Source organism: Drosophila busckii, chromosome 3R (genome assembly GCF_011750605.1).
Source record: "Drosophila busckii strain San Diego stock center, stock number 13000-0081.31 chromosome 3R, ASM1175060v1, whole genome shotgun sequence".
Classification (NCBI taxonomy): domain Eukaryota; kingdom Metazoa; phylum Arthropoda; class Insecta; order Diptera; family Drosophilidae; genus Drosophila; species Drosophila busckii.
In genome coordinates this window covers 12,635,360-12,657,499 of record NC_046607.1, presented here as the reverse complement: position 1 = coordinate 12,657,499, position 22,140 = coordinate 12,635,360, and the positions used below count along the sequence as shown (strand labels likewise).

General features: G+C 43.0%; 1 protein-coding gene across 5 annotated transcripts in view; it reads right to left on the bottom strand.

The window, feature by feature from the left end:
• The window catches only part of LOC108603283 (neural cell adhesion molecule 1), a 53,089-nt gene that overhangs the window by 7,586 nt on the left and 23,363 nt on the right, over positions 1-22,140 (bottom strand). For all 5 annotated transcript variants that reach the window (XM_017991949.1, XM_017991947.1, XM_017991948.1 and 2 more), the window contains exons 3-15: positions 16,661-16,793; positions 15,295-15,509; positions 15,097-15,207; positions 14,599-14,811; positions 13,946-14,115; positions 12,981-13,116; positions 11,905-12,041; positions 9,586-9,724; positions 7,428-7,576; positions 6,600-6,750; positions 5,906-6,123; positions 4,268-4,442; positions 891-1,176 (exon numbers count right to left, since the gene is read on the bottom strand). In XM_017991949.1, the coding sequence (XP_017847438.1) occupies positions 891-1,176; positions 4,268-4,442; positions 5,906-6,123; positions 6,600-6,750; positions 7,428-7,576; positions 9,586-9,724; positions 11,905-12,041; positions 12,981-13,116; positions 13,946-14,115; positions 14,599-14,811; positions 15,097-15,207; positions 15,295-15,509; positions 16,661-16,793 (2,233 nt within the window). The remainder of the gene's footprint in view (positions 1-890; positions 1,177-4,267; positions 4,443-5,905; positions 6,124-6,599; positions 6,751-7,427; positions 7,577-9,585; positions 9,725-11,904; positions 12,042-12,980; positions 13,117-13,945; positions 14,116-14,598; positions 14,812-15,096; positions 15,208-15,294; positions 15,510-16,660; positions 16,794-22,140) is intronic.

The following is a 22,140-nucleotide window of genomic DNA, read 5'->3' as shown; positions in this document are numbered from 1 at the left end:
AATTAATATTCGGCTGTGAAGTTGGCTACGTGCGTTGGACTCATTATGGCGCAATCAGTATGACAGGCATAAGCGCGTGATAAATAACAGCAGCATCAATAATTATGCAGAGTCCAAGCGCCAAGCTACAAGCAGAGCTAAGCGACTGCTCAGTTAAGCATTTACACACACACACAGACTGAAGTTTGCCTTTCATTAGCACACACATACAGTTATACGCATACACCTTTGGCTTTCGGTTGACAGTTGATAGAGTGCGGGGCTTGGGCTAAGCTAAGCAGCTGCTTAATTATCTGTTCGTTGCTGCTGAGACCCTTTAACAGCTCGACGTTGATTTCTTATCTTAAATGAAACTAGCTGGAGCTTCCGTTTCCGTTGCCGCACAGCGACACCTACACACAAAGACAGACAGACGAACGAACTCAGTGTGCGAGTGTCTTTGCTGCTCTTTTGTGGGGTCGTCGTCGTCGTCAGGTGCTGCTTTAATTAATTTAATTACAGTCTAAGCATAATTTAGTGGGCAGCCAAGCCCGCCAGGCTCAGCTTGGGGCTAATCGAAACGCTTGTTAACGTGCCCAACTGTTTAATGAGCCGCGCTTTAAGAACAGCTTAGCGCAGTTTGATGCAACTTTCATGCAGCTAGTAGCGCTGCGCTCAACTTAACTCACAATTTTAATTACAATGCATAACCCGCAGTGCTTACATTCCACTAGCTGCCCCACGTGCGCGCATAACGCCGCCGTAATTACTTTAGCAGTTGCGCAAACAATTTCTTTATTAGTTTTTGCAAACAACTGCGCAGAATGCAAATACGCACATAGCTCGCTCGTCCGACTATCCGTATTCGGTATATGTACGAATATTATTATTATTTGCTAACATACACTTACCGCATGCTCTTGCGCACCTCCTGGGGCTCAGGTGGTCGCGGCCGATGCCGGCAGACAACGACAATGCCGGCAACGATAATTGACGTCACTACGACGGCGCCTATCGCCACAACAGCGGCCAAGATGAGCAGCGTCGATTGCTTCTCGGGGCCGTTGCCTATGCTGGCGCCAGTGCCCAGGCTGCCAGCTTTGCTGCTGCTGCTAACGCTGACGCCGCCAACGCTGCTGCCGCTTACGTGGTGTGTGGTTTCCGCTGGCGTTGGATCCTCCGAGAGTATGGATTCATCTGTGGAAGAAGCAGAAAACCGGGTTAGAAGTCAAATAGTTTGCGGCCAACAATGATTTGTTATTTGCTCGGAATTAGTTCGTAACTCTGCCGCTGCTGCTGCTGCTGCTGTTGCTGTTGCCTTGATTTGTGTTTGTCTCGCTTTGCGCTTTGCCTTTGTACAGTAAACATTTCATACAAGCAACCTCTATACAAGCAACATTTTGTTTGCAAAGTTTCTAATTAAGCCAACTTGTTATATTTTAGTTTGGAAAGTGGCAAGTTCCTAACTATCACTAGTTTAAGTCTGGCATATATATTAATTACATATAATTAAACATATTTTAAGCAATTCGTTGCTATTTTATAAATAAATAAAACTAAACAGAATTGTAATTGATTATAAAGATTCAGCTATGATTTCAACTCATAAGACTGTTTATCTAATTTATAATATTACAGAACTGATTTATCTTTGCTTAAACCACAAGTATATTTCACTTCCCTTTAGTTATCTCTATCGAGTGTCTACTGTGCTTGTGTGTATTTATTTGCTTACTTGCTTCGCTCACGTTTCGCGTTTTGCCTAACTGATTGCTATAACTGTTTGCTTCATTTGCTTGTCGTTCGTTGGTTGGTTGGTTGTTGTTGTTGTTGTTTTAGTTGTGTGTGTGCGCTTGACTTGTCTTCTAGTTATATTAATTTGCCAAATGGCGCTGAAAATTGAAATTAAGCAACTCGAGCAAGAACTTGACTCGCACTTTAATTGCTGCTGCAGCACTTGCCAATTATTATAAGAAACATGTGTGTGCCACAAATTGTTGCCATTGTTTTTTTTATAGATTTGCTGCTTAGTGCGCTTAGCAACGCTAAAATGATTGTTGGCTCGCTCGCTGTTGCGCTGACAAGATTTATACGCCAGACATTTATTTAGGTCCAGAGCTCACCTTGGCAAACACACACAGACACACACACACCTACAACTTTTCGCACGATTTGAAACATTGCCAACACTTGCTGACCCTGTCGCTTGTTTTTTCCTTTTTGTTGCTGCTGGCTGGCTCGCTTGTCGTTTGCTTTTGGCTTTTGAAGTGAGCGTTTAAGTGGAAATAGCCTACACCTGCGGCTCAATTTAATTTCGCTGCTGTGTTGTGGGCGACTGCTGCTGCTGTTGATGCTTGCTCTTTGGCAACGTTATCCTTTTCAATTCAACATGGCGCTTGCTTTGTTGTTAGGCTGCTGCTTTTTTTCTTCTTAACTTTTTAACCAGTTGCTTGATGTGTTTTGCCTTCTTTTGAGCGGAATTTACTCATTTATTTGCTGCGTCAAGTGCGCGCCTCTTGTGTTTTTCATTACAAGCAAACAAGCAGGAGCAACAGCAGCAGCAAAAAGAAAATGTAATAAATTCGCTTGATATATTTAGCCATAAACTGATTTAAATCTGCTGCTAAAATCAACAGCAAGTGTTGACGGATTTTTAAACATACGCGTTATCAAAGCAGCGCCTGCCGCCTTGGCCTTAAATATTTATTACACACACACACACACTGAGAGCGTCGAGTACTCCCTGGCAAGCTGTAAATAATAGAAGGCTGCGTAGATGGCGCCTGGCACTGTTAAAATTTGGCATAAATTATCAGAGCCTTTAAGGCATACTTTGCATTCATTTCTGTGGCCTGCTGCTTGCTGTTGTTGTTGCCACTGATTCGGTTAGTGTGTCTCTGCAGCTGAAACTGAATCTGAAACTGTATGTGCATCTGTTGTTGTTGTTGTTGTTGTTGTTGTTGTTATTGTTGCTGCCAGCGACTGAATTACTGCTATGGCAGTTGCCATTAAAGTGCCTACCCCACGTGGCCCCGGCACATTCCATTCCATTGTGCAATGCGTTGGGAAGCGCTGGCAAGCGACTCATTTATTCATGAAAATAGGCTAAAAGTGAACCGGGTTGGCGCTTGAGCCAGCTGAGTCGTCCGTTAGTGGGAAGATTTAATTGAACATTTGCGTATCAAATACAATTAGGTGCATTAAATCGGGTAATATGAGTGATTTATCGTCGTACCGTTAAGGCAAATGGAATTGACCAAGCGCTGGGAATCGCCACCGCAGGCAACGAGCAGCAGCAGCTAGCGAACAGTCTGGCATTGCAAATGAAAATGAAAATGGTAATGGGAATGCAAATAAAAATAAAAATCAGCATGGAAATAATGACAATGCTGTTGTCGTAGCTACCGTTACATAAGCTTCTCTCGTACGCCGAGTGCGAATACGCAATGCGAACAATAAAAGCAAAGTGTCTACGGCGCGCCGTTAAGCAAAACGAAAATTGAAGCAATTTCGCTCTGCGTTCGTTCGCTTCGATGCTATGAAATAAAGAAAGGCATTGCCAATGACACGCACACACATATGACCGCACACACACACAAACACACTCGTATGCTTTGGTTAGAGCGAGAGAGTTGTCGTTATGTCGTTAAGCGTGGGAGGCTGAAGATGAAGAGGCTGTTGTGGCACGCCCTTGCGTATACGTAATATGCGTACTATGCTCAACGCTCAACGCACATTGATGGAAAATGCTGAAATGCTTTACGCTTCGCTGCATAACTCAGTCACTGGATTAGAAAAGGGCGTCTTTAAACGCCCGCACAGCCCACCCAAAAGCAAAGCCTGACTCGTTGGCTGGCAGGATATCAGGTTGCTGCTGCTCCTGCTGCTGCTGCTGCTGCTTTTGGCTGTGCGTAGTTTTCGCGGCGACGGCGGCGGCGGCGTCGGCTGATTGAAGACGATTTCGTCGAACTTGCGTTGATTTGAAAACCCATTGAAGCGTTGAATTAGACAGCTACTCGTAGAACGATTTGAGCAACCAGCTGCTAGCTGCTGGCTGCCCGTGCCAAAATTCAACCGAACTCAAGCAACTTTATTGGCATTGGCCGGCACAGGCAGCAAGTGACCCACAACAGGGCCGCCGTCAAAGTTAAAAGGCAAAGGCAAAGGCAGCGGCAACGCCAGCAATTGCCAAATATTTTGGCACACTTTATGTGAACTTGGTTAATGCGTGTTTTTCTCTGTGTGTGTGTGTGTGTGTTTGTGTATCTGTGTGGAGTCGGTTACTCACCATATGGTCCCAGTTGTGCAGCCACGCGCACACGTTCAATCACCACTGGCGGCTCGCTGCGTCCCTTGGCGTTAACGGCGTAAACTAAAAATTGATATTCACGTCCCGGCTCTAAATTATTCAAACGAAATTGTGGACTATTCTCCTGCATGCGAAAGATGGGTGCAGATGTCGCCTGAAAAGCAAAAGGAAAAAAAAAAAACAAATTGAAACAAGCAGAAATACAGTCACAAATACGTTTGCAAACATACAGCAGACATATAAATGTGCACGTAGATAAGCATAAGCATATGTATAAAAAGAAAACAAACATATTGAGATATGAGTAAACAACTGAGCGGCAGCCACAGACAGACAGACAGACGGGCGCAAGGAGTTGACGCAACATTGCCCATATGGTTGGCAACTGCACGCGCTGCAAAGTATGCTATGGTTTTATTTTATTTCGTTGTTTATTTATTTGTTAGCAACTTTGGCGTGCCAACTTTCAACAAAACATAACAAGAGCACACACACACACTGAGAGCACATGGCGGACGAGCATATGGACGCATAAATAATTATTCATGCCTAAAAATGTGTGTGTGTGTGTGTGTGTGAGACAAGCACATTGTCCTGTCCAGGATGCTGTCTGAAATTTAAAACTGAATATCCGTTTGCCGTAATGGGACACAATCGAGTGAGCTTCGTTGGTTACGCACAAATTCCCACTCAAGTAAGCGTAAGTAATTTATGTTGTCCTTGCGGCGCTTCTACCAACCCCACCACCCACTCGCCACTGTTGCTGTTGCTGTCAATGTGGCTAGCTCTCTGCTGCTGCTCACCACACTGTATGCCATTTTTATCTAGCGTAAAACTTTAAAGCTGCAAAATGGTCATGCACTGCCTAGAGAGTGTCCTGGCCTCGTCATCGTCATGTCTCTGTCGCTCAGTCTTCGACTGCGGGGCCATTGCTTTGCGCTTGGCTACTTTGTTAATAAACTTGCCTCGGCAAGCGCTTCATCAACAAGCAAGTAAACAAACCAACTGTCCCGGCCGCCCCCCGCCCAGCAATTGGCCAACTCCCTACAGCCCCAGCGAACCGAACGAAACGAAACGAAATGAAATGAAATTTTCATAGGATATTCTCTTTTACGAGTGACAGAGATAATTTAATAACTCAGCATGTGCTTGCCGCGTTAGCTTACCAACGCACACATATATACTTACTATATATATATATGCATGTGTGTGTGTGTGCTTCACAGCTTGCTCATGCAGCAGGACTAAAATGCTTGTGTCTCTTGTAAACTTATAGCATTAATTACGTTGCCCTTTTTACGCTTGAAACACACACACACACACACATACAGAGTAAGGACACGAACGAACAGTCTCACTCAAAATCATATTCATTAATAATTCAAGCAGAAAAGTCAGAAAGGATATGCACACTAATTGACCATATGGATTTCAAGTGATTCAGCTTTAGGCTGCCCATTGGCTCATCATTTAAATTTAATTCAATTGAGTTTGGCCTTTTGCCTGCTGCTGCTGCTGCTGCTGCTGCTGTCAGGCGCACGGCGCACGTTAAGCAAATTTGCTACGAACTTGGCCAAATCACATGCTGCTTAACTCAATTTAAAGCTTAAGACTCACCTGATCGTTGAGTGTGGATATTTCATTTTCGCTCAAGACGTTCGTATCGCCAAACTGTGTGCTGCGTCCTGCCGCCGATTCGCTGGCATAGAGTAAATCACCGCCCACCACCTCGAGCATAAAGTATTGCGAGAGGCCGCCATCGCTGCCGGCCACACAGACCACCTCCAGGACGGTATCGTTGCGTAGTTCGCAGGCCTTGGGCGCCTCGGGCGCATCTGCGAGTGCGAAAACGAGAGACAAAGTTGAGTTAAGATAATCGCAAGACTAACACCAACACAGTTTCAGTTTGCCAAGGGCAGTAATTTAAATTTGTATTTGGGTTACATTTAGCTCGCCTGCCAAGTGTGGGCAAATAAAGGTGTGCGACACGCCCACTGTTTGCATTAATAACAGACAAATTTCGGCCATTTTAATAATAATAGCAGATACTTACGCTGATGATTATTTGCCAACGTTATTTTGGCAACGCTTGCCTCAATTGCAGTGCACTGCAATTTCCTCAGCACGTTAGACTCTAACCAATTATGTAAGTAGATACTTAGCTGTGCATAACAGTTGCGCGTTGGCTTAAACCAACAGCAGCAACAGCAACAGCAACACTCAACTAAACAGCGGCAGCGTCTTGCCGAAATTGCCACACACGCTGCCTTGGCAGACGAGCTTAGTGTACGGTTTGGGCTGCTTTACTTACTTGCGGGCAATATATGCACTAGACAAGGCGTCGTCTGTCTGCCAACCACATTGCTGGCCCAGCAGGCAAGCGTTATTAACTCTGAGTCGGTTTGCGGCAAATACGTCATTGTGCTGGTCAGACCATTCGATTGTATTCTGGAGTTTAGCACCTGCAAAGGCAAAGCCAAGGGGATTAGACAAGTCTGTGTGTAGTGTATGCCAAGTTGGCTCATAAATATTTAAAGGCAAATAGATTTTTATTGCAAGGCAAACAGTTCAGATAAGTCCAAAGTCAAGTTGTGCAGGCTCTGGCACTGCAGATTTTCAACTAACTTTTAGTTTATTTATTGTGTGCAGCTGTCCCAGTGCTTAGTACACTAACATATGCAGACACGCCCACACACACACACACACACATAGATATAGAAATAGATATATGTACATATCTCGCTTCACACCTACAGAGCAGTTGAATCGAAGCTTGGGCTAGCACAATTTATACATTTTGATTAAATTTTAATTCAGTCACGTACAGTGAGCTGTCCTTGTTCGTCAGGCTTCAATTGTTGTGCGCAAATCCCAGCGCAGCCCACACCCCCTCGCACACACAAAGTATTTAACACAAGTTTTGCTAATGGCTGAGCGTTGGCTTCGAGTTTTCAGCGTTTGAGCATTGAATCAATAATTTTGCCCAGCTCGGCAGAAACTCAACAACGACGACGACGCCGACGCAGAGTCGACGACTCTTCAAGTTGTTGGGCCAGCAGCACGTTTTGCGCACTGGGCAATTAAATTGCTGTTGCTCGGGTTAAATTGTAGTGAATCTTGTGGCAGCAGCAGCACTTACCGGCGACACATTGCGTGTATTGTTGTAAGTCCAGCTGAAGCGCACGGACTCGGGCGGATCGGCGTCTACCTCGCATTTGACCTGTATCGAGTGCATGTTGATGGCTCCAATGGATGTTTGCTCGGTGCCCGGTTTACAGCGCGGCGAAACTGAAACGAACAGCAAACAGAAACAGGAATTATAATGAAATACCAAAGTAAAGTTGAAGCAGCGCCAAAGTAACATTCTGAATTTGCTTTTAGGTTTACATTTTTCACTCTCAGCTATTTTTTTTTTTCTTTCTGTTCCGTATAATAAACAAGCAACTTGTAGTAAGCGCCAGTTCTCCCCAGTGAGCAAACAGTCTGCAAGTCTCTTGAGCTTAGCGGCAACGCACACACACACACATACAGAGCAAGGATATTCAATGCAGTAGGAAGTCGGGCCAAGCTGTATAGCCTTGAGCATAGTAATTAACATGTTTCCGTTTCATGAGCGTGGGGAGCGTGTTGTTGCGCTGTTTATGTATTTTTTGAAGCTGCTAAATCCCTATATGCGTGTATCTGCCTGTGTGTGTGTGTGTGTGTGGGCGGCAGGTGGAGACTGCTGAGAGTTGAGTACACTTTCACTTGACTGCAAAATGAGAGCAGATAGGCGGAAGCAGCGCTCTAGCTCAGGGCAAGCTTCATTTCCAACACATACACACACACATACACATCGTATTTGTGTGTGTGTGTGTGCGCTAAGCGTTGAAAGCTGCCTTTAAAATGTAAGTCACGACTAGGCTGATAAGACATTTGGAAGCTTTATTACTTGCTGCTGTTATCACAAAAGTTAACTGCATTTCAAAAAGCACATTTTACATTCATATGCGTGTGACTTGTTGCTTACATGTGTGTGTGTGTATCTGTGTGTGCACGCGCGTAAAACTTAGCAGTTTGAAACTTTCATAATACGTAATGAAAACTACTTAAACTGTCGTAGTTCATTGCTGGCTACTAAGTTAGTTCAATATACACGTGGGAAATTCATTAGCTAGTGCTTATGCTAGCGAAAGCAAAGTGTGGTCACTCTTTTGGATAATTAATTGTTTAATTTGTAGTTAAAAGTGGAAGAAACTAAATAAATTTATTTGTGTTTGCTTCAATTTTTATTATAAATGATTCACTAGCTTAAACAAATTTTAGAGCGTAGCAAAAAAGAAAAATAAACTTACAGATACATAATAACAATAAATGTTATTTAAGAACAATACATAAATAGTTTTACTTCTTTGAAAAATAATTGTTTTTTATTATAAGCAATTTAATTGATTTGTTATCTTTATTGCTATGTTGACAATTGCTATGTCTCAAGAGCATTGAAGCGTCGCTATAAATATTTGTAGAATCAAACTTTATGCTCCACAATTCGATCAAATAATAAATAACATTTTGTAGCCAAGCTTATATCAATTTAAATACGCAAACAGTCTGCAGCTTAGTTGGCTTGAGCTTGCTTGCTTATTGGCAACATAAGTATGAATGGATGTGAGCCAACTTATGCTTGTGGCTTCTGACAAGCAGCGCATTTTGAATATGCGTAACCGTAGCAACAAAGTCCTCAACATTGGCAATATCCTGCCACAAGGCAAATGCCTGCTTTCTCTTCAAACCTAATGAAGGTGCATTAGATGCTCTGAAGATTTTCTCGTTGCTAGACTCTTGGTGTTTGTCTTTGTGCCTTGGCTATGATTTATGCAGTTGTACTGCTTACTGTATGCAATGCACATTAATCATTTCATGGAAAATATGTGGCAAGATATTTAAAATAAAAAAATAAAAGGAAAGTCATTCCCCAGAGGCAAAGCGCGTGCGGTTTGGCTGCCAGCGAATGGGAATTTATAGGCTAAAGTTTCGCTTTTGTGTGTGTGTGGCAGTTATTTAAACTTGTTGGCAGCAACAAATATTTTACAATTGGTAAACAAATATGGCCAAGGCCATGCATCATTTCTAAGCAATTTCCTCATCCGCTCACAAACTCGCAGCAGCAGTTTCAATTTTTTATTTGCCTTGCTTGGCAGTTGATTTTATTTTGCAACTTCCGTTTCCGTTGCGGCGCATAAGCTCATCAGCTGCTACACTACTACTTAATGCTACGATATGAGTGAGTCTATGCTGATGCATAGACAAGTACTTACACTGCACTTTGAGCGTCAGGCTCGAGCTGCGCGTTTCCCCTTCAGTGTTCGTTGCACCGCAGGCATAAGCTCCGGCGCTCTCGCGCTCCAGCTGCGTCAAGTGCATGATTTCCGTGCTCTCGCCAGACATACGCATGCCCTGAAAATACAAATGCAAATAAATGTAATAAGTACACACACACACACAGCGCATTACGAAAGCGCGTAGTACAAGTATTTGCAAATTGCGTATACGTCAACAACTTGACTCGACTCGGTCGGCATCAAGTCAAAGGCTGCGCCCAAAAGCCAATAACTGTCACTACTAATCAATTGCTAAACCACACACTGCACACTTAATACGCTTTTATTACATGCGCAATTGTCTTTGAATATGTCGCCAAATTACATAAATCAAATGAAATTGCATTTTAGTGCGCTGCGCCGCTTGTGCCGCTTTGCACTATGTGCGGCTTTTAAAATGCAAGCGTAATTGCAATTGATGCTGTCCACACAATTAACGCTACTTTAATGTGGCATTGTTCACAAATAAACGCGCATCAAATGCGCATTTCCTTTTTTCATTTTCAACGCTATACTGCACTCGAAATGTTCAGAGCCTAACGGCAGTTTAAAGCTGCATTATATGTGCTATATTGCTGATTATCATAATTGCAGCCAATATCCATGTTAATTAGCAAAATGAATGAAAAATAAGCTCGCAGCTAAAATTTGACGCTGCCAATTTCGCACATACTTTGACAATGAAACTTAAGCCAGGAGAATAAAATGTACAGTGGGTATCAATGCAGTGACAATGGATTGTAACTTGATATGTTTTTAGTTAATATAGATGTATGTATAGCAGGCTTAGTGTTTTATTTAACAAAGGTATAAATTGATTGAATATTAAATACGGGCCTCTATCTTAACTTGACTTTCAATACTTACTCCATAACTTTGATTAAGAATGATAAGTTAACTAACTAAAATATTCTTTACTTGCTATTAAAATTGAACAAGCCTGACTATTCAAGAAACTTATCATACACTAAAATATGTAAAACTTAACGTAGATTCTTTAACCTAGAATAAGTCTTGGCTTAAAAGTCTTGAAGTAAAAATTGTTTTGATAAAGTACGAGATTCTTAAGAAATAACATTAACCATTCTGTAGACTTTTATTACATTTTTGTTTAAATGAATATTATTACGTAGAAATTAATATTCCAAGTAAGCCAGACCCGATACCAAAGCTAACTTAACATAGCATAGCATAATATTGTTAAAACTTTAAACATTGCAAACTTAAATTATGAGCTGCTGTTGCATACATTAGCACGAACTTTAAGCTACCTTTTCGCCTTTTTCTATAAAACTATTTAAGTGTATAAAAAAGAATTATGAAGAGTTAAAGCATAATAAGTTTGATGCATAAAGCTGGATGAAAAGCTAATTGTAGTTTGGTTTTTATTGAATATTTAATGCTGCGTTGAGCAACAAGCGCTACATAATTCATCGATTTACTGGCATGTAGACTTAAATAGTTTGCAAACTTTTGCATATTAATTTTAAAAAACTGCAGCTGACATGAAAAGAGCTTTTCCTTTGCTACAAGTTGCAAAGTTTTTGAGCACATTTGGCATTGGTCTTTGTCATTCTATTTTGTTCTGCCAATATTAGTTTTTGTCTAAAATGGCACAAAAGCGTCTTTAATATTAAAAAGTTTTTTGCTTTGGCTGAAAAAGATGCTCGTAATTTGTTAGCTTGCTAGCTCAAGCGAAGCAGCAGCAGCGGCGAGCGGTGAGCGCTGAGCGTGAGCGAAGAAATATGATTTAATGCTTTGGCTATGAAAAATGATGATGTGTGCATGTGACCGCAAAAGAAATGTCAAAGGATGTCAAAACCTTGCCGTTTAGTAATAACAAAGCAATACGAAAAGGCAACCCAGGCGTGCCAGCTCGACAAACAATACCCAACCAACAAACCAGACCAGACTGCTATGAATGATGAAATGTTGAAATGATGGCATGCCTGGCTGCCTGGCAGACTGTGTCGCTTGACAATATGTTAGGTTTTTGGTCAACAGTTGTGGCAATGCGTGGCTTACTAGTCGCATGATTAATGTTTAAATAAAAGGACTGCGTATCAGCAATTACAAAATAAATCAATGCGTAACCAACACACAACAACTGCTGCCAATAATTTTTCTTGGCAAATTAAATTAAACCGCACAATGTCTGGCCACAAGTATGGGGCACAACAGCCAGGAGGCGCCAACAATTGATAATAAAAATAGCCAAAGTGTCTGCCACTTGATATAGGCAATTGCTACACTTACATTCTTGAACCAGGAGTAACTGGTGACCGGCGGTCTGGCGTCTGCACGGCATTTAAACGTTACATTCTGGCCCTCGGCGCGTGTTACCATGCGGCTGGGATCCTCATTGGCCAAGTGCACTGAGACTGTGGGTGGATCTGCGAAAGAAAAAACACAATAGCAAAATATTATAAGTAACAACAGCAGCAGTCAGTGTGTGTGTGTGTGTGTGTGCGTAGAATCTAACGAGCGTTGCAAATAGCTGGATAAAAGTCCAAATAATAAACTCGAATGGCTCATAAGGTGAGGCTGGCTGGCTCGAAGTCCTTGGCCAGTAGTTAACTCCAGCTGTTGTTTAGCCAGTGAGTCGGTCAGTTGGCCAAAGCGAGGGTGTCTGCTGCTGCGCTGGCTGGCTACGCGCCAAATGGGACTATTAGTTACGGTTGTAAAAATCTAATACGCAACTGCGACTGAGCGACTGGCGCCACAACGCGTCATATCCGGCCGCCATCTTGCTTGAGGGGGGCCCCAAAATGGCTGACGTTTATGGTAAATTATTAAAAATGCCGCACAAAATGAAACCCAAATGGAGTCGTAGGTCGCAGCAAGAGTTTATAGGGCATGCTCTAAGTGCAGGTAATTCAATTTGCCGTTGAGGCGGCTGGGCTGACTGGCTGGCGGCGGCGGCGGCGGCGGCTGCTTGTTGCGCCTGCTAGCTCCACTGGGTATGAGTAATGTAAGACGGAAGTCGGAAGCGGATGTTGCAAATATTATAAAAGCGAAAAAACGAAAAGGCAGCAAAGCCCTGAACAGAGGAAACATAAGAGTGCAAATATAATCAAGCCAATTCCCAGTCAATGCAAAAGGACAACAGTAGCAGCCAAGTCAGCTGCATATCGTAAGCAGCTTAACAGCACCAACAGGTGCAACAAGGTGAATGGCTAGACCTAGGCCGCAATCAAATTATGTTGCTGCTGCCGTAATACGCTTTTAATTGGACAAGCTGCAGCAGCTGCTGACATTGATTGCAAGTTCATAAGAAAGTTTAGCTGTTGCCTGTGTGTATTGTAACTGTAGCTGCAGCTGTCTGCACTTACATGCCACACGTATAATGCGCTTGTCCTCGATGGCACCGCCTGAGAACCAGGGATTCGTAGCTCGGCATGTCAGCTCGGCGTTGTCGTTCTCTGATGTCACCTTCAGCGTTAGAATGCTCGTCGTTATGTTGGCATCCTGCAAATTATAAAAACAAACATTTAATTAGCACTGACAGCAGATTGGTTTGAAAAATGAAATTAAAGGCAAGCTTATAACGTTGCCACACACACACACACACGTTCTGTTGTGTTGCAACATTCAAAAGGCTTCTGCTTGCGACTTATTGAAACCACATGATGTGCTGCTGCTGCGAGTCGCATTCAGACTTTGTGCCTCTCTCTCGCTTACGTAAAAATCGGTTGCGCACGACTGCTCTAATGCCAGTTGACGTTTGAATTTGGGCATGTGGCACAGCCAGCTATTTGCCATTGCCATTTGCATGGCATAATTAGAAAGCACCGAGCACACACAGACAGAGCGAGAGAGAGAGAGAGAGCAAGTCAGGCCATGTGTGTGCGACACAATGACGGGGCTGGAACAGCAGCCACGTTGCAAGTCAATACAGATAACAAATGAAACTCGAAAGGCGTGCGGTTGCGTGCCACACACAAGATGAAGTCGTGCTGCATGCAAACTCTGGGCCTGATAAATTTGAGCAGTCGACAAAAAATTACGCTGCGCCCTTAACAAATGGCTCGGGCCAGTTCACATAAATTCAAATAAAAATTCCGCACATTATAGTCAGGCATAGCACAGAGCAAATTTGTACAGCTTGGTCAAAGTTTTTGGCAGTGCACTTCATCAAAGAACTTGGCCAGAGGCTGGGGTAAGCTGCAAGTCGCAAAACTTTGCCCTATTCTCTTGCATTGGCTTTTGGGGTCAGCCTGTGTGGTCGGACTGCAAGTTGCCAAGCTATCAAATGTTACGCAAATTTGCAGCTATACCAGTAACTTTCTCCACTTACCTCCTTGTCACTGTGCACAGTGACCTCAGCATTGCGTATGGGCTCGCCATCGAGCAGCCAGGCAATTTTCGCGGCTGGATACGAGCCCCAGGACTCGCAGCGTATGGCCATGGGATGTCCGGCAGTCAACAGATCGTTGGGCGTAATGATTTTCACGCGCACTGGTTTCACTGTAAATAAATTGTAAACATTATTGCAACAAAATATTGATAAAGTGCAGTCGACAAAGACAAATATTAAAGAGTCTTATAATTACTTGTATTAATAAAAGCAGTAGCTGTATCCTAATCTTATTTTAAATAGACTGATATGCAATATATTTGTATTATGAATTGGATTCTCGAAATAAATTAATAGTCCAGTTTGTTTTAGAATTTTGAAAGAGAGAGAGTTGCAAGTTGAAGATAGTAAAGATCGATCTAGAATCAGCAATTCTGAAGAACACTTGCATTTGATTTAGTTTAATTTAAGTTCACATCAAGCCAGTTAATTATAATAAATATTTGTAGTAACAAAAGCTGTTTACTTCTTCTGCTTTATATTAAAGGCGTAACTGGCTTAGGGTCTTATGCTGTCGACAGCGTCTGACTCTGTTCATTCTTTTTATATATAAATTATGTTTGTCTTATAGTGTGAGAGACTTAGCTACTTACAGTGCACCTGAACGGTGACATCCTTGCTGACAGGCTCCAGCAGTCGAGTGCCCTGAGCGCGGCACTCAATGCGGGCGCCGTAATAATCGCGCGTGGTGGTGCCAATGAGCAGTTGATTGACCATCACTGTGGCGCCCTCCTCAATGGAGGTGTGGCTGGTGCCGATGAGCTCGTTGCCATCGCGCCACCAGGTAACCTTGGGCGGCGGTCGTCCTGCAAGTGGAAAAACGGAAAAACAACTGATATAGCTTATGAGCAACAGCAACTGTCAATATGAGCTTCGGTCGCTGGTGCAGCGCCAACTGTCGCCACAGCACAGATACATGTGTGGCACACTCGACCAGTGGCCGCAATGTGTGGCATACACTTTGGCAGGCTGACAGCTGCCCGTGGAGATGGTAAATAATGCGCTGCGCTGCGGTGACAGCAGCTGACAGTTGAGTGGGTTTGGTTTTCGGGTTTGGTCAAGCAGTAAGCAAATATGTTTGCGACACTTACCGCCCCGCACTTGGCAGCAGAGAAAGAGCTCGTAGCCCTCGCGGAACGGTCCAGCCATCTGTGAGATTTCCTTGCCCTGTGCATCAAATATGCGTGGCTCCTCCGGCGGCACTGGAAAGCGTACAGGATTATAATAAATACGTGTGCGTGTATGTGTGTGCGTGCGTGTGTGTCTTTGTTAGTTTGAACTTTACTTACCAACCAAAGTGAGATTATGTCGAAAGTTGCGCGTGGGCGAGTTGAAGAAATCGATGCGACAACGATAGACGCCGCTATCCTCGGGCTTAACGTCCTTAATCTGCAGACGCGAATCCTTGGGATTTTCAGCAATGCTAAAGAACAGTCGCTGTCCCAAATCGCTAGCTATGGCCGCATGTGGCGCCAGCTTTACATTGCCGCCGCGCGAGTCCAGACTGCAACCAAAGCGAAAGCAACACAAATAATGGTTAAAGTGTGAATTTAGTGAGTGGGCGTGGCAGGTGGCAGTTGCACAGCACAGCACAGCAGAGCAGAGCAGAGCAGAACAGCAGGCAACATGGCGCTTATTATACATCATAAATAAACATATGCAGGCATCTCGGCCATTAGTTTGCACTGCTGCCTGCCCACGCCCCGCACCAGCTCATGCTACCTCATCGTCTGTTCGCATAATTTACGGCTATAAAAAATGACGCTCAATTTGCACGAGTGTGTTTGTCTGTCTGTGTGTGTGTGTGCTACTGTTGCTTGTGTGCCACATCGCGACTTTGGCAGCTTTGCGCAAATTGCAGCAATTTGTTGTTGTTTAAGTAAATTACTCTGTTTATTTCGTGTACACTGGACACTGAGACCCAACAGCATTTGCTGCTGCTATCGCTGTTGCTGCAGCTGTTGCTGCTGCTGCTGCCGGCACTTGTGCTAAATACAATATTGCTGCAGTTGTTTATGATTATCGACTGGCGTACACTTTTCAGTTTGCTTCTCACCTGCACGCCTCACATAGTTCATACTAATGGCAGTTGTCGCGGTGTGGCACGCAAAGCGCCACTTGAAATTGCGCGCCCCATTGAAAATTTATCAACTAAAATGTGTACAGAGCGCGGCCCCTTTGTTTGTGTCTGTGTGTGTGTGTGTGTGTGTGTGAGTGATGCGTGTGTGCGTGAAAATTTGCTACACTTTAGCGTTGGCAACTGTAATCGGATGTGCTTTACATTTATTATAACAAAGTGGATTATGATGGCGTGGACGGGCGCATCCTTTTTACACACACACACACACACATAAGCAACGCTTCAGTGACTCGGTGTGCTTAAATGTTGTCGTACCAAAAAAATACCGTTGCCATTGCCGGAACACGCGCTACGGCAACAACAACGAACAACGAAACGAAAAAAAAAATAAAGCAAGCAAGTTGTGAAAAATGCGCCAAGTGTGTTGCTCGCAGTAAAAAGGATGTTGACGATTACTTTACGCTTTTGATGAATGTCTGTCGTGCGTTTGTGCGCGTTTGTGTGTGTGTCAGTCAAAGTGGTAAAATTTAGTGTGTGCGGCCAACGCTTGAAATTGATTCAAACGCTTCACTTACCTGTAAAGCGGTATGCCGGTGGTGTCCTTGAACCAAAGCAGCAGCTTGACTGAATCCTGTGGCGTAGGTGGCGTCAAGTCGCACGGCAGCTCCACCGTCTTCCCAGCTGCCGCCCAGACCAAGCGTGCGGGTACTGCAAAAAAGAAAGAAATAAAAAGTTTATTTTTAAATAAGCAAGGCATGAAATCTGACGCCAAAACAACGACAATGGCAACGAGCATTGAGCAACGCGCATTGAGCATTGAGCGTTGGCAATTGAAGTTGTCAGGTAGGAAGCTACTGTTGTTGATAAAATATATTTATTTCTTATTTTCGCTTCCTGCATGATTCGCCTGATTGTTTGTTATTTTAGCACAATGCTTCCGTTTCAAACTCCCCACAGGTAAAGCATACGCCCCCATAGCCAAGCTCACAAGCTGGCCCCGCCCCGACTGCTGCTCGCTTGGCTGTCACTGCCTGTTTGGCTCTTCCGATTGTCGGTTAGCTGTCCTTGTCGCTGTCATTGCTGCTGCTGCTGCTGCTGCTGCTGCTGCTGCTCATGTTGTTTTTATAATTGCTTGCGGAGTTTGGCATTAACAGGAAAAAAATATGAAAGTAAGCGAGCAAGCTCTAACAAAATATTGCTCTTCATGTTGGCCCTGGCTGGGTTTCCCCGAATTTTTGTATCGAGCGCCCATGTGTGTTTTGTGTTATTTCTTTTGACAGTGGGTGCTGGTTGGGCTGGGCAGGCAACCTGTAAAATTTCGACATTGCTTCCGCTTGAATGGCTTCTTTTATTTTTATAGCCATATTGTGCTGTTCAATGTATGCACTTAAACAAATATCTCGAGGGGGCCGCTTGTTTGACTCGGCGCCTCGCACACTTTTTGCAGCTGCAATCAGTTTAAGCTCTGTCTATGCATTTTATGCCAATGAGTTGAATATTCAAAAACTCTTAGCTTAGCCAAGCGCCACAAAATCCACTCAGAGAAGCATATTGTTGAATTTTTAGCAGCTTTCAATGACAAGCAACAACAGCAACAACAACAAACAAGAAACAACAGCAGCAGGCAGAGCCACAACACATTTATTTTGCAAACAATTTTAAAAGGATTTTTGCTGTGTTGTTCGTTTTCGCTTTTTGCAGCACTTTGATGTTCAAATTTTGGCGAAAGTAAAGTGAAAATTTTATCATTCTTTTGCAACGCTTGGCTGCTGCTACCACCTGCATCGACAAAGGATTAGCAAACAACAAGCATATACAAACACACACACACACACAAACATAGAGAGCAAGCAAAAAGAAAATGCAAAAATTTATGCGCTGCGAGCAAGAGTATTAGCAAAATTATTGAAATGTTCGCGAGCTGTGCGTTGCATGGCCACAGCGCCAACCACAGGCCATTTGTTATATTGCGCGCTCGTTCGCTTACACACGCTGACAGCTTGAGCAAAATGGCAAACATGGCGGCGGCGGCGGCGGCAGCGCTGCTTCCGCTTCCGCTGCGGCAATTTGTCAACGCTTTGGCTTGCGGCAAGCTGAGCAAATGTGCTAGCTAAAGGCGACACCTAGGCCCCAGTAAATTCTTATGAATGTCTCGCAACATGCAACACACACCAAGGCCGTGTGGCAAGTCGAAAGCAGTTGACTTATATTTACATATGTGTGCGGCTGCTGCGGCCAGCCGAGTGACGCCTGTTTGACCGTTAGTTAGCTGTAGCTGTAGCTGTAGCTTTGAAGTTTCAGTCGCCAGTCTATTTATAATTGGCCTGCATATAGCTAATGATTTATGCTTGCGCGTAAATCTTTTATTGGCAGCAAGTCTCTCTGCATACGACAGAGACTTTGATGTCGCACTCCCCAGAGTTCTGCCCAGAGAGGCACTCACCACTCACTACCTGTGTGCGCGCTTCGTTTCTTTTCCGTTTGGTTTTGATGTTTTGTTTTGACACAACGCATTATTTGCGCCTATTTATAGCAGCCCCCATGTAAATTACTTAATACAATGTGTAGAGCGATTGGAATTTTGAGTACGCGAGTGGTTCATTATTTAGGCATCGCGGCATTTGACAGCCTCTCAGAGCCTTAGCACGGGGCTCAATTAATATCCATCGCTGGTGTTGAGTGCACACGCTAAGAGTTTATGGCTGTTTCTCTAATTCTAATTAAGTCATTAAGCGTGCAGGCGAATGTGCAGTGAAGTTTCTACGAAATTAGTTGTAAAATAGAAGTTCAAACATGCGGGACCCAAGGCTATAAATAAAAACAATATGCTGCCTGAGTGGGCTGAGTTAATTAATGTCAAATTTCCTCTTGACGATTAGCAGCCGGCAGTAGGCTCAACAGCTTGACAACTGCTGATTGCTGCCAATATTGCGCATACGCAGCGTGCGATTTAGCACAAACGTTTGTAACTTAAATTAATGAATACAAAAGATATTTCATTTTACACTGATAAAAATAAAAATGAACAGACAACTCTTATATTGGATTTTTATATTATGAATTTTAAGCTTAACCAATAGTTTATTTATATTAATGAAAAAACGCAGCTTAAATTGATTTATTTCCAAACAAATTTATTAATAATTCGTATTAGTTAATAAAAACATAATCCTCAAACTCTTTAAGAGTTCAATAAACCTCGCCAATGCATTAAATAGACTAAAAACTATAATAGAATATCAGCAAAACGTGTCGCTAAATAAACTAAATACAGCTGCGTGCCAAATGTAGCACGCAATGTAAACAACAAATAAAATAAACAAATACAGCAAGAATAAAAAAATATGCAAAGCAAACAAAGAATTGAAATCTACTAAAACTTGGCAACATTTCAATAAGCTGCGCGCATTAAATGTTTAGCAAGGCGTTTGTTTTAAAGCGAGGGCGTGGCCCAATGCACAATGCAGCATAAATATTATTTGTGGTTGTGGTTTGCAGCTTGTTGCACATATACAAGTTAATTTGCTGCACTGCGGCTGGCAACTTTATAGCAATTTAATGCCACAGACATTGGCGCAAAGTTAATTAATGCACATTAACTCCAAATTGTGCTTATCAAATTGCTTTGCTTTGTGTGCGTAGTAAAAGCGTTGGCAACTTGCAACTAAATTAGTGCCAATTGCCAAGATAAATATTTGAGTTTCACTATTCACAGCTGCGACGCTGGGGCTGCCATATGCTCGAGCTCGAGTAGTGACTGTGCCTGCTGCCTTTTAAATATTTTATTTAGCCTTTTTTCTAGCAGCCATACGCGCGTTCACGTACACTTGCTGCTTTTGTCCTTTTACATTTAGTGTGAGTGTGTGTGTGTTTTTTTTGCTGTTGCCGCGTTGCGCCGCATTGGGGCAAATTGTTTACATTTAAATTGTACATTATGGCGCAAACACACACACACACACACACACACACAGCTGTGTGTGCCACAAAATGCTGCAAGTTGAGAGCAAAAGTGGTTTGTTGCAGCATCCATAGCATCCATAGCCTAGGCCCAGCCCAGGTCACGCCTCAAACCTCACTTGCGCTCTCGTGTTAGTCAAAGTCTTCAGTGACCCTAATGTACTTGCTCACACTGTTGGCATGCATTACGAGCTAACTAACAAACAGTTTCAACTTTTTCTCGCTCTCTCTCTCTCTCTCTTTTCTAGCTCAGCATGCATATGAGCGCGCGTGTGTGTGTGTGTGTTGGAAACTTTTAAAGTGCTCTGAATATTTACTTATAATTAGAAGTGCCGGCTTGTTTGGCATGTTCGGTCCGAGTGCGAGTTTGCCAAAGGTTTCGCTTCCGGCTGCCGTCATGTTTCCAAAACAAACACGCACAACTTTAGCTTTGAGCGTAATGTTTGGCAAATATTTCAGCAAATCATTTAATAGCTGCATAGCATATACAACGCTGTATATGTTTCTATTTATAATAAGTTGTACGCGTTGTCGCTTTGGCCGAATTGCCATGTCAAATGTTGGCGCCAGACATGCGTCCCGGCCAAGCAACAAATATCCGTGGCGACTCAATTAGGCGTAATATCAAAGCAAGTCCACACACACACAGACACAACACTTTTTGCGCTGGCCTATTAATAACAAGTGCTTCTGGGCTAGCATTAAAGATATTTTTTCATAAATCTTGCGCCAACTTGTTGTTGTTGTTGTTGTTGCGTTTGGGTAGTGAAAGTTTTCAAATTAAATTCAGCGACGCCATTTTCAATTAGAAAACTTCGTTGGCCAAAGTCATTCGCAGCTAACGCGACTTGACCCCAAAAGCAGCCAAGTTAATGCTAGATAAAAAGCAGCTGAGCCCGAAGACCTACTCACTCTAAGTCCGCAGACTCATCATCATCATCATCTTCGTACACAGCCAACAACATGATGGCGTTTCATCAGCTCTTGTCTCATTGCTGTTGCTTCTTGTTCAGCTGCTGCTGCTGCTGCTGCTGGGGGCCAAACTCTTGTCGGCGTGTGCGTCTTTGCTTTCAATTAAAATGCGTTCGCTGTCATTTTGAACGCCGTATTGCATTTGCTACGTGATTTAATAATAGGAAAACGAGCAAAAATATAGCAGACAGCGCTTTGTTGTGCTCATAATGTAGCTTTGCTTGTTATGTTTTTCACTTTTCCTCAGTTGTATCTCTATTTTCATACACTTGGACATGTACAAAGCGGCGTAGGGTAGCATGAAGTTGGACAACAAGAACTTAGAGACTATAAGAGCCAGCTTGATATGAATGCTGATTTAAGGCTAGTAAGTATCCCATCGATAAATAACCATGGAAGTTAAATATATAATAAACTTTGAACTCTAGAACTTGCTATGAATTCTGTTTGCTGCTTTTAACTATGCAAAGTGTATGAACAAGTTGGTTGCGCTCAACTTGAATGCTTTCCAGCTTACATTATTATTGGGAATTGCTGTTGTGTTGAAAGCATTGAGTGCTGCACTTATAGTTTAATGCCAATTAACCAACTTGTTAAGTTGCATTTTATATTAACAGAACTTGAGCAGCTTTTGTTTATATCACATTATGTTAGGCTGCTTACTGATACAAGTGCCACGAGTACTGTTATGCATTATAAATTGCAATTTATGTATTAAATATTTATATATTGGCAGCATTTCAATTGGCAAACCACTTGGCGCATATTACAATAACATTTTAAATAACCGCAATTACTGCATACAAATAAAATGATGAAATTTTATTTCATATTAATTGCTATGCACTTTGCATTTGGGAGCAGCTAACGATTGACCGCCAGGCCGCTCTAATAGCGCGTAAATTACTTGATTTAAATTACAGCCACACGCACGCACACAAACAAACACAACTATGCACTGGGGAGCAGACAGCTGCGTGTGCGTGCGTGCAACATTGCGCAACATAAGCTGCAACTAGCACATGTGGCTGTGATTTAAAAAAAACACACACAGCCAGTTTAACAAACATTGCTCTGGCCACTTAAGCGAGTGCAATTTTAAGGCCTGGCTTATTAGAAAAGTTGT